At 46.8% G+C, this 15670-nt stretch overlaps 1 protein-coding gene across 3 annotated transcripts in view; it reads left to right on the top strand.

Moving 5' to 3' along the window:
- LOC145337152 (synaptosomal-associated protein 25-like) overlaps positions 1-12893 on the top strand; it is a 298706-nt gene extending 285813 nt beyond the window's left edge. For all 3 annotated transcript variants that reach the window (XM_080181939.1, XM_080181938.1, XM_080181940.1), the window contains 2 exons: positions 3588-3732; positions 12204-12893. In XM_080181939.1, coding sequence (XP_080038065.1) covers positions 3588-3732; positions 12204-12272 — 214 coding nt within the window. In that variant the 3' untranslated portion in view covers positions 12273-12893. The remainder of the gene's footprint in view (positions 1-3587; positions 3733-12203) is intronic.
- Positions 12894-15670: the final 2777 nt, after the last annotated feature.

Below are 15670 nucleotides of genomic sequence, written 5' to 3'. Positions count from 1 at the left end.
TTCTACAGCTAACTCCCTCTCTCTCTACAGCTAACTCCCTCTCTGTACAGCTATCTCCCTCTCTCTACAGCTAACTCCCTCTCTGTACAGCTATCTCCCTCTCTCTACAGCTAACTCCCTCTCTCTCTACAGCTAACATCCTCTTTCTACAGCTAACTCCCTCTCTCTCTATAGCTAACATCCTCTCTCTACAGCTAACTCCCTCTCTGGCTCAGATCTTCAGGTCGTCATTGGTCTCTGGTGTAGTCCCGGAGGATTGGAGGATAGCGAATGTTGTCCCATTGTTTAAGAAGGGGAACAGAGACTTTGCCGGGAATTATAGACCGGTGAGTCTTACTTCTGTTGTGGGCAAGGTTTTAGAAAAAATTATTAGGGATAGGATTTATAGTTATTTGGAGTGTAATGAATTGATTAGAAATAGTCAGCATGGTTTTGTAGCAGGTAGGTCGTGCCTTACTAACCTTATTGAGTTTTTTGAGAAGGTGACCAAAGAGGTGGATGGGGGTAAGGCAGTTGACGTGGTATACATGGATTTTAGTAAGGCGTTCGATAAGGTTCACCATGGTAGGCTTCTGCAGAAAATGCAGATGTATGGGATTGTGGGTAATCTAGGAAGTTGGATCAGGAATTGGCTATCAGATAGGAGACAGAGGGTGGTGGTGGATGGTAAATATTCATCATGGAGTGCAGTTACGAGTGGTGTGCCTCAGGGATCTGTTTTGGGGCCACTGTTGTTTGTAATTTTTATTAATGATCTGGATGAGGGTATAGTTGGGTGGATTAGTAAATTTGCTGATGACACCAAAGTTGGAGGTGTGGTAGATTGTGAGGAAGGGTGTCATAGTCTGCAGGGAGACTTAGATAGGTTGCAGAGCTGGGCCGAGAGGTGGCGGATGGAATTTAATGCGGAGAAGTGTGAGGTAATTCACTTTGGTAGGAGCAACAGATGTGTCGAGTATAGGGCTAACGGGAGGACTTTGAATAGTGTGGATGAACAGAGGGATCTAGGTGTGTGTGTACATAGATCCCTGAAAGTTGGGAATCAAGTAGATAAGGTTGTCAAGAAGGCGTACGGTGTCTTGGCGTTTATTGGTAGGGGGATTGAATTTAGGAGTCGCAGTGTAATGTTGCAACTGTACACTACTCTAGTGCGGCCGCACTTGGAGTACTGTGTGCAGTTCTGGTCCCCGCATTACAAGAAGGATGTGGAGGCGTTGGAGAGGGTGCAGAGGAGGTTTACTAGGATGTTGCCTGGTATGGTGGGGAGGTCCTATGAGGAGAGACTGAGGGATCTAGGGTTGTTTTCGTTGGGAAGAAGGCGGCTAAGAGGGGATCTTATTGAAACATATAAGATGATTAGAGGTTTAGATAGGGTGGATAGTGACAGCCTTTTTCCTCGGATGGAGAAAGCTAGCACGAGGGGGCATGACTTTAAATTAAGGGGGGGTAGCTACAGGACGGATGTCAGGGGTAGGTTCTTTACCCAGCGGGTGGTGAGGGATTGGAATGCCCTGCCTGCTGCAGTTGTAGATGCGTCTAGTTTGGGGGCGTTTAAGAGATCTCTGGATAGGTTTATGGACGAAAAGGGATTGGTATAGGCTAGTGGGTCATTGTTTTTGTAACTGGTCGGCGCAACATCGTGGGCCGAAGGGCCTGTTCTGCGCTGTAATGTTCTATGTTCTATGTTCTATGTTCTATTAACTCCCTCTCTGTACAGCTAACTCCCTCTCTCTACAGCTAACTCCCTCTCTGTACAGCTAACTCCCTCTCTCTACAGCTAACTCCCTCTCTCTCTACAGCTAACTCCCTCTCTGTACAGCTAACTCCCTCTCTCTCTACAGCTAACTCCCTCTCTCTACAGCTAACTCCCTCTCTCTCTACAGCTAACTCCCTCTCTCTACAGCTAACTCCCTCTCTCTCTACAGCTAACTCCCTCTCTCTACAGCTAACTCCCTCTCTCTACAGCTAACTCCCTCTCTCTACAGCTAACTCCCTCTCTCTCTACAGCTAACTCCCTCTCTGTACAGCTAACTCCCTCTCTCTACAGCTAACTCCCTCTCTCTCTACAGCTAACTCCCTCTCTCTACAGCTAACTCCCTCTCTGTACAGCTAACTCCCTCTCTCTCTACAGCTAACTCCCTCTCTCTACAGCTAACATCCTCTTTCTACAGCTAACTCCCTCTCTCTCTACAGCTAACTCCCTCTCTCTACAGCTAACTCCCTCTCTGTACAGCTAACTCCCTCTCTCTCTACAGCTAACTCTCTCTCTCTACAGCTAACTCCCTCTCTGTACAGCTAACTCCCTCTCTCTCTACAGCTAACTCCCTCTCTCTACAGCTAACTCCCTCTCTCTACAGCTAACTCCCTCTCTCTCTACAGCTAACTCCCTCTCTCTACAGCTAACTCCCTCTCTCTCTACAGCTAACTCCCTCTCTCTACAGCTAACTCCCTCTCTCTCTACAGCTAACTCCCTCTCTCTACAGCTAACTCCCTCTCTCTACAGCTAACTCCCTCTCTCTACAGCTAACTCCCTCTCTCTCTACAGCTAACTCCCTCTCTCTACAGCTAACTCCCTCTCTCTCTACAGCTAACTCCCTCTCTGTACAGCTAACTCCCTCTCTCTCTACAGCTAACTCCCTCTCTGTACAGCTAACTCCCTCTCTCTCTACAGCTAACTCCCTCTTTCTACAGCTAACTCCCTCTCTCTACAGCTAACTCCCTCTCTCTCTACAGCTAACTCCCTCTCTCTACAGCTAACTCCCTCTCTCTACAGCTAACTCCCTCTCTCTCTACAGCTAACTCCCTCTCTCTACAGCTAACTCCCTCTCTGTACAGCTAACTCCCTCTCTCTACAGCTAACTCCCTCTCTCTACAGCTAACTCCCTCTCTCTCTACAGCTAACTCCCTCTCTGTACAGCTAACTCCCTCTCTCTACAGCTAACTCCCTCTCTCTACAGCTAACTCCCTCTCTCTACAGCTAACTCCCTCTCTCTACAGCTAACATCCTCTTTCTACAGCTAACGCCCTCTCTCTCTACAGCTAACTCCCTCTCTCTACAGCTAACTCCCTCTCTGTACAGCTAACTCCCTCTCTCTACAGCTAACTCCCTCTCTCTACAGCTAACTCCCTCTCTGTACAGCTAACTCCCTCTCTCTCTACAGCTAACTCTCTCTCTGTACAGCTAACTCCCTCTCTCTCTACAGCTAACTCCCTCTCTCTCTACAGCTAACTCCCTCTCTCTACAGCTAACACACTCTTTCTACAGCTAACTCCCTCCCTCTGCAGGTCACTCCCTCTCTGTGAAATAACTCAAACGTTAAGGTCACACCCTGAACCTGACCAGTGAATAAAAGTGTTGTTTCACTCATTTTAAATTCCTTGTAAAAGTCAACCTTTTATTTTTGATGAATAACTGACCCAGCCTCCAAAAGCAGCTCAGTCACTGGGTGTATCGGACTCCACTGACTAATGATAGTGGTCCTGTTCTGGCTTTTTATTAAAGTCAAACTAAAGTCACCCCCTGTGAGAGGCACGAGGGAAATGTCTGATTTCAATATCTCACCTCAGGCAACCTGTCTTGATTTCAGAGTCACAGACGACGCTCGGGAAAATGAGATGGAAGAAAACCTGGAGCAGGTGGGCAGCATCATCGGAAACCTCCGACATATGGCGCTGGATATGGGCAACGAGATCAGCTCCCAGAATACCCAGATTGACCGGATTGTGACCAAGGTAAGAATAGTCAGCGTGGGGAAATGTACTGTTTGAGATAGTGGTTTAGAGCGTTTACTGTGAGATATTTTTTCAATGTAACCAGAGTTTAGGTGCATGCCTCAAACATCAAATAATGTAGAGCCATGATCGGATTCTGAGCTAGTCGCTAAAGCAAACTCAGGTTTAAGTTCATGATGTTGATTGGTGCGGGAAGGGCACACAGACTGTTAGCAGAATAAGGGCACACAATCACACAGTAAAACAGGTCAGAGGGGATTTAAGTTATTGGTTAGAAATTGTGTTGAGATGTATAATAAAATAAAAGTTTAAATAAAAGAAAATTTAAAAACCAAATTAAAAACTAATTAAATGAAATAGAGATGGAGGGTCAGGTGATGTGTTGTTCCTGCAGGATGTGGGAGCTGCTGGACCCCATTGTGGTTTCCAGGGAGCATGTCTGTAGTAAGTGTTGGTTGTTTGAGGAGCTCCTGCTCAGAGTGGATGAGCTGGATTCTGAGCTTCGGATGCTGCGACACACCAGGGAGGGGGAGAATTAGCGGGATGCTGTGTTTCAGGAGGCAGTCACAACAGGTTTGAGATTCTTGCTCCCTGTGTGCACAGGAATGCAGCAGGCGACGGTGCATGAGTCGCAAAAACCCAGCCTGCAGGTGCAGCAGGTGGTTAGGAAGGCGAATGGGATGCTGGCCTTCATAGCGAGGGGGATTGAATATAAAAGTAGGGAGGTCTTGCTGCAGCTGTATAGGGCATTGGTAAGGCCGCAACTGGAGTACTGTGTGCAGTTTTGGTCGCCGCACTTACGCAAGGATATTTTGGCCTTGGAGGGAGTGCAGAGGAGGTTTACTAGGCTGATTCCGGAGTTGAGGGGGTTGAACTATGAGGAGAGGCTGAATAAACAAGGCTTGTACTCGTTATATAGAAGAATGAGGGGAGATCTCATTGAGACGTATGAGATCTTGAATGGGATGGATAGGATAGAGGTGGAGAGGCTCTTCCTGCTCAGAAAGGACAGTAGGACTAGGGGGCACAGCCTCAGGATAAAGGGGGGGCGGTTTAGAACTGAGTTGAGGAGGAACTTCTTCACTCAAAGGGTGGTGAATCTCTGGAATTCTCTGCCCGTTGAAGTGGTGGAGGCTGCCTCGCTCAATATTTTTAAGATGCGGGTTGATAGGTTTTTGATAGGCAAGGGGATTAAGGGTTATGGGGAGAGGGCGGGAATGTGGAACTGAGCCGCGACAGATCAGCCGTGATCTTATTGAATGGCGGGGCAGGCTCGAGGGGCTAGATGGCCTACTCCTGCTCCTATTTCTTATGTTCTTATGAATGGGCACTGCAGGTAGGATGAGCCAACTGACTGCAGCACCATGATATGGGGAGCCTTTCAAGTGGGGTGGTGGGGGGTGCAGGGAGAGAAAGTTTGTTATTGGGGATAGTATAATTAGGGGCATTGACACTGTTCAGTGTGACCAGGATCGAGAGTCCCGAAGGTTGTGTTGCCTACCTGGTGCTCGAGTTCAGGATATCTCATCTGGGCTGCAGAGGAACTTGGTGTGGGAGGGTAAAAATCCAGTAACATGGTCCATGTAGGTACCAATGACATAGATAAAACAAGGGCAAAGGTTCTGCTGAGGGAGTATGAACAGCTAGGAGCTAAATTAAAAAGCAGAATCAAAAAGGAAATAATCTCTGGATTATGACCTGAGCCATGAGCTGATTGGCACAAGGTCAATAAGATTTAACTGGTAAATGCGTGGTTTAAAGATTGATGTGGGAGAAATGGGTTTGAATTCGTGGGACATTGGCACCAGTCCTGGGAAAGAAAGGGGCCTGTTCTATTGGGACAGTCTTCATCTGAATCAGGCTGGGACCAGAGTCCGAGTGAATCGCATAACTGTCTTGATAGGGTTTAAATTGAATGGGGGGGTGGTTCAGTTGTAGGGGAAATTAGAAAATCTGAATTAAAGGAGATGTAGGAGTGCAGGTTAGTGATGAGGACTTTCAACTGGTTAAAGGAGTCAAGGGCTCAGGAGAGGTTAGTAAGGTTTACAGACCGTGTAATAGAACAGAGAGTATGGCAGGAATCTAACCTCAGGCAGAACAAAAAGGGTGACAAGTATGAGAAAGGAGGTGGTTAATGCAGGACTGAGGGTGTTGTACCTAAATGCGGGCAGCATGAGGAACAAGGTAAATGAGCTTGTTGCGCATATTGAAATTCTACGATGCTGTGGGCATCACAGAGATGTGTCTGCAAGGGGATTAGAGCTGGGATCTAAATATCCAAGGATATGTATCCTATCGGAAGGACAGGCAGATGGGCAAAAGGGGGTGGGATTGCATAATTGGTAAGGAATGAAGTTAAATTAATAGCAAGAAGTGATATAGGATCAGATGGCGTAGAATCTCTGTGGGTAGAATTGAGGAATCGCAAAGGTAAGAAGATCCTGCTGGGAGTTATGTACAGGCCCCTCAGCAATAGTCAGGATGTGAGGCAAAAATAAATCAGGAGATAGAAAAGGCAGTATTACAGTAATCATGGGGGATTTCAATATTCAGGTGGACTGGGAAAATCAGGTAGGTAGTGGATCCCAAGAAAAGGAATTTGTGGAATGCCCAAGAAATTTTTTTTTGGAGCAGCTTGTGACAGAGCCTACCAAGGAACAGGCAATTCTGGATTTGGTGATGGGTGATGAGGCAGACTTGATTAGGGAACTGAAGGTGAAGGAACCCTTAGGGAGCAGTGACCACAATCTGATAGAATTTACCCTGCAGTTTGAGAGGGAGAAGCTGGAATCAGATGTAACGGCATTACAATTAAATAAAGTTAACTACAAAGTCACAAGGGAGGAGCTGGCCAGAGTGGATTGGAAAGGGAGCTGAGCAGGGAAGACAGTGGAACAGCAATGGCAGGAGTTTTGGGGGGTTATTTGGGAGACACAACAGAAATTCATCCCAAGGAGGTGAAAACATGTTAAGGGGAGGATGAGGCATCCATGGCTGATGAGGGAAGTCATCGGGGTAAAGTATAAAAGCAAAAGTGTGGAATCTACATGTTCTCCCCATGTCTGCGTGGGTTTCCTCTGGGTGCTCTGGTTTCCTCCCACAGTCCAAAGATGTGCAGGTTAGGTTGATTGGCCGTGCTAAATTGCCACTTAGTGTCCTGGGATGTGTAGGTTAGAGGGATTAACAGGGTAAATGTGTGGGGTTCTGGGGATAGAGCCTGGGGTGGGACTGTTGTTGATGCAGACTCAATAGGCCAAATGGCCTATAGGGATTCCAAGAGTTCTGGTTGCCACATTTTATATGTGATGGCACTGGAGGGGGTGCAGAGGAGATTCACCAGGATGCTGCCTGGGATGAAACATTTAAGTTATGAAGAGGAGTTGGATAAGCTTGGGTTGTTTTTGTTGGAGTAGAGGAGACTGAGGAGAGGCCTGATCAAGGTGTATAAGATTATGAGGGGCATGGACAGAGTAGATAAAAAGCAACTGTTCACCTAAAATGAAGAATCAGTCATGAGGGGACATGAAAGGTTCAAGGTGAGGGGCAGGAGGTTTAGGGGAGATGTGAGGAAAAATCTTTTTACAGTCTGGGAGGGTGGTGGCGGCGGGTTGTCTCACATCCTTTAACAAGTACCTGGATAAACACTTGGCACGTCATAACATTCAGAGCTATTGGCCAAGTGTGAGCAGATGGGATAAGGTGGGAGTTCAGGTGTGTTGGTGTGGACTCGATGGGTCAAAGGACCTCCCCTGCACTCTATGATTTTATGATTAGTTGAGATTGGGAGTGTCAGACCAAATCTAGCACAATCAATGGGAAGAGTTTGTTGCAATTAAATACTTTTGAAATGTTGCCATTTCAGAATTGCAATTTGTGAATAATCAGATCCCAACAATTGATGAGAAAATCCATCAGATCTTTAATGTTGAACATCAGAATATGAGGGATAGCAGTAGGAGACCATTCAGCCCTTTAAACTCACTCCCCCATTCAATGCTTGTCCTGTTATCTTAGCACCATTTTCCTGCACTATGCCCGTGTGTACATACATGTGAATACATGTGTACATGTGAATTAGAAACACGATTAGGCCACTCAGCTCCTCCAGCCTGCTCCGCCATTCAATAAGATCATGGCTGATCTGATTATAACTTCAACCCCACATTCCCGACTACTCCTGATAACCTTTCACCCCTTCTTAAATCATGAATCTGTTTAGCTCTGTCTTAAAAACATTCAAAGACTCTGCTTCCAGTGCCCTTTCAGGGAGAGAGTTCCAGATCCTTTGATGTTTTTAAGATGTGGTAATCTATCGATCTCAGTATGAATAGTTGAGCATCTACAATACTTTGGGGTAGAGAATTCCAAAGTTTCAACATTCTCTGAGTGAAGAACTTCATAGAACATAGAACATTACAGCGCGGAACAGGCCCTTCGGCCCACAATGTTGCGCCGACCAGTCTTATTTTTAAAAAAAAACATTGACCCACTAATCTAAACCAATCCCTTTTCGTCCATAAACCTATCCACCAATCTCTTAAACGCCCCCAAACAAGGCGCATTTACAACTGCAGCAGGCAGGGCATTCCAGTCCCTCACCACCCTCTGGGTAAAGAACCTGCCCCTGACATCCGTCCTATAACTACCCCCCCTTAATTTAAAGCCATGCCCCCTCGTGCTAGATTTCTCCATCCGAGGAAACAGGCTATCACCATCCACCCTATCTAAACCTCTAATCATCTTATATGTTTCTATAAGATCCCCTCTTAGCCGCCTTCTTTCCAGTGAAAACAACCCCAAATCCCTCAGTCTCTCCTCATAGGACCTCCCCTGCATACCAGGCAACATCCTGGTAAACCTCCTCTGCACCCTCTCCAAAGCCTCCACATCCTTCCTGTAATGTGGGGACCAGAACTGCACACAGTACTCCAAGTGCGGCCGCACCAGAGTTGTGTACAGTTGCAACATGACGCTGCGACTCCTAAATTCAATCCCCCTACTAATAAACGCCAAGACACCGTACGCCTTCTTAACAACCTTATCTACTTGATTCCCAACTTTCAGGGATCTATGTACACATACACCTAGATCCCTCTGCTCCTCCACTCTATTCAAAGTCCTCCCGTTAGCCCTATACTCAACACATCTGTTATTCCTACCGAAATGGATTACCTCACACTTCTCCGCATTAAACTCCATCCGCCACCTCGCGGCCCAGCTCTGCAACCTGTCCAAGTCACCCTGCAAACTTCGACACCCTTCCTCACAATCTACCACACCTCCGACTTTGGTGTCATCAGCAAACTTACTAATCCACCCAACTATACCCTCATCCAGATCATTAATAAAGATTACGAACAGCAGTGGCCCCAAAACAGATCCCTGAGGCACACCACTCGTAACCGAACTCCATGATGAATAATTACCATCAACCACCACCCTCTGTCTCCTATCTGCTAACCAATTCCTGATCCAAGTACCTAAATTACCACCAATCCCATACATCTTCCTCCTGATCTCAGTCCTAAATGGCCTGTCCTTTATTCTGAGTCTGTGTCCCCTGGTTCTATACCCACCCCTCCAGCCAGGGGGGATATCCTTCCTGCATCTATCCTGTCACACCCTATACAAAATTTGTAAGTTTGAATGAGATCACCTCTCATTCTTCTAAACTCCAGAGAATAAAGGCCCAGTCTATTTAATCTTGCCTCACAGGGCAATTCCTCCACCCCAGGAATTAACTAACTGAATCTTTGTTGACCTCCTCCATGGCAGATATAAATTTCCTTTGGTAAGGACTTGTTATTCAAATGGTGCTATCTGAGGAAATGACATCCCTGACAATGTAGCACTGCCGCACTACAGTCTGCAGTCTCAGTCTGAATGATGTGTTCTGCACAGTTGTTTCATGCAGATAAAGAACAAAGAACAACCCAGCACAGGAAACAGGCCCTTCGGCCCAACGAGCCCACGCCGCCATTTCAACAAAGCATTTTCCTACACCTACCCTGCCCCGGGTGTATGTGAATGGTACCCCAAATGTAGCCAGGTTCAGGGGAGAATAGTGTAGGATCAATTTGTTACACCAATCAGCCTAAGAGCACATCTTTGGGGTGTGGGAGGAAACCGGAGCGCCCGGAGGAAACCCACGCAACCACAGGGAGAATGCGCAAACTCCCACAGACACAGGCCCAAATCCATGTATCTGCACAGCTAGCAGTGATAGTCACTGAGCTGTTGTGGTGCCCGTCTGCTGGTCCAGGTTTAAGCACACACAATGACACGAAGTACTAGGCCATTCTCGAAACATCCAAGAGCAGCCCACGCATGACCCACCGTGTGCGTGCCCCTCATTTGACAACAAGGTGGACGGACACCTGTGGATTAAAAGAGGCAAAACATTAACATGTAGTATTACATTTCCAATATTGTCCCAAGGCTCTGACCCTTTTTAAAACTGTCGCCTATAACCCTCCATCCCTGTTTCACTCATGTGCCTATCTAAGTAAACCTTAAACAAGTCCAGCGTGCCTGCCTCCACCACCTTACTTTTCAGTGCATTCCATACCCCCACGACCCTCTGTGTGAAAAACCTTCCTCTAGTATCCAAATTATACTTCTCCCCCCTCACTCTTAGCTCGTGACCTCTCGTGATAGTTGTCTCCAATCTAGGGAAAAGCCTGCCACTGTTTACTGTATCTATACCCTTCATTATCTTATACACCTCTATCAGATCCCCCCTTAATCTCCGTCTTTCTAAGAAGAGCCCCAGTTTACCCAATTTTTCCTCATATCCCAGTCCTTCCATACCAGGCAGCATCCTGGTAAACCTTCTCTGCACTCTCTCCAGGGTCTCCACATCCTTCCGGTAGTAAGGTGACCAGAACTGGACGCAGTACTCCAAATGCGGTCTAACCAACGTTCTGTACAACTGAAGCTCTTATACTCTATACCCCTTCCTATAAAGGCTAGCATTCCATAAGCTTTCTTCGCAACCTTCTCTACCTGTGTTGACACCTTCAGAGACTTGTGCACCTGCACTCCCAGGTCCCTCTGTATTTCTATACTCTTAATCGGTCTACCTTTTATCATGTAACTCCTCCCTGCATTATTCCTTCCAAAATGCATCACCTCGCATTTGTCAGGATTAAATTCCATCTGCCATCCACCTGCCCAATATACCAACCTATCTATATCCTGCTGTGTCACCTGACAATCTTCCTCACTATCCGCCAATCCTGCCATCTTGGTGTCATTTGCAAACTTGCTGATCACACCACATACACCCTCTTCCAAGTCGTTTATATATATTACAAAGAGGAGAGGTCCCAGTACTGAGCCCTGCGGCACACCACTGGTGACTGACCTCCAGCCAGAAAAGGACCCTTCCACTACTACTCTCTGTCTCCTGTTGCCCAGCCAGTTTTCAATCCATCTAGATACCTGTCCCTGTATCCCATGTGCCTTAACTTTATCTGCCAGCCTACCGTGAGGGACTTTGTCAAACGCCTTACTAAAATCCATACAGATGACATCAACAGCTCGCCCATCGTCAACCGTTTTTGTCACCTCCTCAAAAAATTCTACCAGATTTGTAAGACAAGACCTCCCCTGAACAAAGCCATGTTGCGTATCCCTAATCAGATCGCAACGCTCCAAATGCTTATACATCCTATCCCTAAGAATTTTTTCCAACAATTTTCCTACCACCGATGTCAAACTCACTGGCCTATAATTACCAGGGTTATCCCTACTACCCTTTTTAAACAGCAGTACCACATTAGCTATCCTCCAGTCCTCTGGGACCTCACCTGTGTCCAAAGAAGAGACAAAGATTTGCGTCAGAGGCCCAGCAGATAAGAGCAGTGTGCCCACTATAATAATTGCACCACTTGGTGCTCAATGTCTGAATGTCATTTTCCACTAATGCCAGTTAACTGCCAAAGCATTATCAGCTTAGGCATAGGGATTTCCTGTGAACCTTTCTTGGGATGACTTGTGGAAGCTGCACTCAGAGGGTGGTGGGTGAGTGGAATCGGCTGCCATCGGTGATGGTGGAGGCAAATTCGAGGGTCTTTTAAGAGACTTCTGGATGAGTACATGGGACTTAATAGGATTGAGGTAGGGATATCATTGGCATAACTTGTGGGCTGAAGGGCCTGTTTGTGCTGTAGTTTTTCTATGTTCTGTGTTCTAAGTTGACCCATTCCATCATCCAGAGTAATCTAAACTATATTTTCACACACAAAGTGTCTTTGTAATGGAGCAAGTGTTGCAAGATGTTCTACAAGGGGTGAAATCTGGACGCAGAGCGAGGATTAGAAGAGGAGGGGTGACTGAGGAGGTGGGTAGAGGTGAGATGATGGAAAACAGGAGGGAGTTAATGACAGATGCAATGGTGGAATGCTGGGGAAGATGTTGGGTATGTGCACACGCACAACTCCAAACTTCATATCTTCTTCTTCAACCAGGGGGATATGAACAAAGCCCGCATCGATGAAGCCAACAAGCATGCCAACAAGATGCTGGAGAGTGGCTGAACGAAGGCAAACCCTCCAGTCACCCCACTCACACTGCCAGATTCCCTCCCATTCCATTATCCATTGCAGCATCTGAAAGGTTCCTGTGAGGGGCGAGTCCCTGTTGCTGTGATCGGAAAACCACACGGTTCAATATCTTTCTGTACATTTTAATTTATTTTATAAGTTCTCAGTGTAATGAATTGTTCCAGTTGTGCAAAGTGTATTTTTTTAAATGTGAATTTGTATTAACACCTGTCCAAAGAGTAAATGGAGTGTATTTAGTTTTTTAATCTTTGTACTTGTCGGTGGTATTTTTTATGTTGTGTCTTTCTCTGTAATTGTGATGAAAATAGGCACAGGTTGGGAGTGAGCTCACAGTTGAATTCTGATAAACACGTGGCAGATCGCTGACTTCTCTGGTTGGAGAACCTCAGCAGCAGATCCTAACCCCCGTAATCTATTAGCCAAATAGGACCATCAACCAGGCGCCACAGCCCACTGGAATGTTCTGGCTCCAGCACACTGACAATGGCAAGAAATGGCCAGCACAGGAACTGTCCTGTGTGATCTGTGCTGGTTACCACTGGTCCCCGAATGTATTTCCTTGGGTGCCAGAGATTTCTCGGCCAGTCCTACTTCACTCCTACCCCCCCCCCACCCCCCCCCACCCCTTTTCTTAGTTTCTGCCAAGCAATATTGTGCTTAAATCAGGATTCCTGGTTTACCGCAAGGGGTTGGGAATGGTGACAGCACATTGGGAATCCCTGGGTTTGGATCTGGTGAGTGTTTATTTGGACACAACTGTGGTTGTTCACATTAAAGAGACAGCATCTTCCCTGGTAATCTGCTCTGCCTCGGGTTAGGGGACTTTTGTATCTTTGTGCCTCAGACAGTCCGGTTTATTGGAAGTGGGATGTGAAAGTCAAGGCCTTTTTTTTTAATCCAATCTTCGCATTCACCGAAAGCCAATAAAGCATGGAGAGGTGGACTTAAGACATTCCGGCCAATGTTTTTGGCAATCCTGGGACCGTGAGGTGGGTGTGGAAAGATTCTGAGGGCTGTGCCAATCAGCGACCAATGAGCCTTTGCACCTCCCCCAGCCTTAACCCTCACCCACTCAGATCCCAGCTCCCAGGCTCAACTATGCCCACCATACCCAATGAGAGAAGCACATTACCCAATGTGTTTCCTGCTACCTCCATCCTTCAGCTGTTGGACACGGGAATTCTCTCAAATTCCATGTTACGCATCTGCGGATGAGAATTTTTGTTCTGAAAAGGAAGCCTTGGAGGCTTGCTACAGAAAAGCAGGCCCCCAGCGCAATCCCATTGCAGTGGTCACTGCCTGAGAGGGTGGAATTACACACACAAAGCACACAATAGCAGACAACACTGCCCCTTTAAGGAATGTTCCCAGTACTTGTGTTCCTTCAGAATAGTTAACATTCAATATTCACAGCAAATTATTTCCTAAAATACTGAAATTAGCAGCAGAAAGTCCCAGGGAACAAGAGGCCTTAGACTGTTCTGTTCCACATGGTGGAATGGAGTCCTTGGAAGTCAAATCTTGTCTCTTAGTTTATTTTTAAATGAGGTTTTATACAGCCAGGGGGACGCTGTCTCTTTAAGTGCTTGTTTACTTGTTGACTCACTGTTACCGTGGTTACCAAATGGTTTTCTGCACCAAGGAAAGTATCACAAACGTCTCTTTGCAAACGTCATCACACCCTGACCCCTGACCTCACACAGCTCATTGGCCTTGCAAGAGATCTGCATGCGGCCCGTGTGAAAGTATAAATGGCTTTGTTCATCCACCCGTCCCCTCCCCGTACCGCCATCAATGACATTGTGCTGAGCAGACGGGTTGTTACCACTCACCCAGCTCCAAGGTCTGTTCTTCCTTCGCCAACTCAAACTATGCACTGTTCATGTTGCATGGCCGTGTTTGAAGCTGTCACTCCCCGGCTTCTCCTCACACACCCAGAACGACAGCACCTGGGTTCCTGCTCGTCTCTGCTTTTATCACCCTGAACCCATACTCAGTTCCAATTGGACTCTTAAAGCAAACCCCAACCTGGGAGGGAGCTTGCTCTTAGGATCTCACCTTATAAAGGCAATACTTTCACCGTTTACACTGAACATTTCCCCGCCTGATCTCTGCTCGCTGTTCCGAGGCTCGAGAACACGGCGTTTTCCACCAACGTGTATCTGAGGCTTAACTTCGTGTTTCGTGGACGACTTCTCATTCCCTTCCACTCCCGGCATCTGGAGCACTTGTTTAGGAATTACTCGCTGGTGGAATGTGCATGTGGCTGGCATGCCGAGCCCCTTGCTCCCTGACCTTGTGAAGGCTGCTTAAACCACAGCAGTCCGTGTGGCCCACAGTGACGTGAGGGAGGGAGTTCCAGAATTTGGACCCGGCAACACTGAAATAATAGTGAAATATAGTCAGGATGGTGAGTGACAGATTCCTCGGACTCCTGAAGGCGTTCCACCTGATGGAGGATTAAGTCTGAGGTTGACTTTTCTGTCCGTGTAGGCCTCCTGTGTCCCAGGATGCACTGCATGAACAAAGCAAGATGGCTTACCGAACCATCCAGAAACAAATTCCAGCTTGTTTTCAGTTGCATTGCCCCTGGAAAAGGTGTAGACAAATAGATTTTTTGCCTTATGCCCATAAGGTTCCTGTTCCACATTTACGAAAGGTAAATGGGGAAGTTTGACTGGAAGTTTAATGAAGAGGAAAGAATGAGTCGGCGTTTCCATTACTCTTGGGTGGCCGTACGTTCTTGCTCACGTCCCCAGGTATTCCGGCAAAACACTCAAACGTTTGTTGACTTTGGTGGGACCGGAAAATCCTGTCAGCGGAAGGGTTGGCAAATTCCGGCCGATATCCCCAAAAGGGTTCCTAGCTCGTGAAATCTGTTCCCTGAGTAAATGCCAAATTATTAACGGCTTGGTAGTTTGAAGTCAGGAGCCATGTGATCCCGCCTCCCCCGACCTGCCTCTGGTTTGATCAATAAATTAGCTGGAATGAGTTCTGATTGGTGGGAGAGATGTCAATCTCCTGTTGTTGACCAATAGAAATGGGTGAGGTGTTTAATCCATGGATTAAAAGGAAGAAGCTGGAGCCAATCCATTTTCAGTATCAGCTTGAGGAGTGACAGTCACTGGAGGAGCCAGTGTAATCAAGACCTCCCATTATACCCAGTGTCCCAGCCATCCCCCTGGCTATACTCCTTCTGAGAAAAAACAATAATTAATAAATGTAACAAGACTGGTTGTTGTATCTGTGTCCTAACCGTTCCCCAGTTAGTCTCAGCTGCTCTTAATCGCAGTTTGAGCATTCACTTGATCACCGCAGCAACGTTAAGGTAGGGACTTGAATTAATGCAGAGATTGTGCTCTGTTACCCCA

Source organism: Carcharhinus amblyrhynchos, unplaced genomic scaffold (assembly GCF_965287045.1).
Source record: "Carcharhinus amblyrhynchos unplaced genomic scaffold, sCarAmb.v2.hapA scaffold_44, whole genome shotgun sequence".
In the NCBI taxonomy this organism is placed as follows: Eukaryota; Metazoa; Chordata; class Chondrichthyes; order Carcharhiniformes; family Carcharhinidae; genus Carcharhinus; species Carcharhinus amblyrhynchos.
Note: the sequence above shows the minus strand (reverse complement) of the source record. Positions and strands in the feature narration are given on the sequence as shown.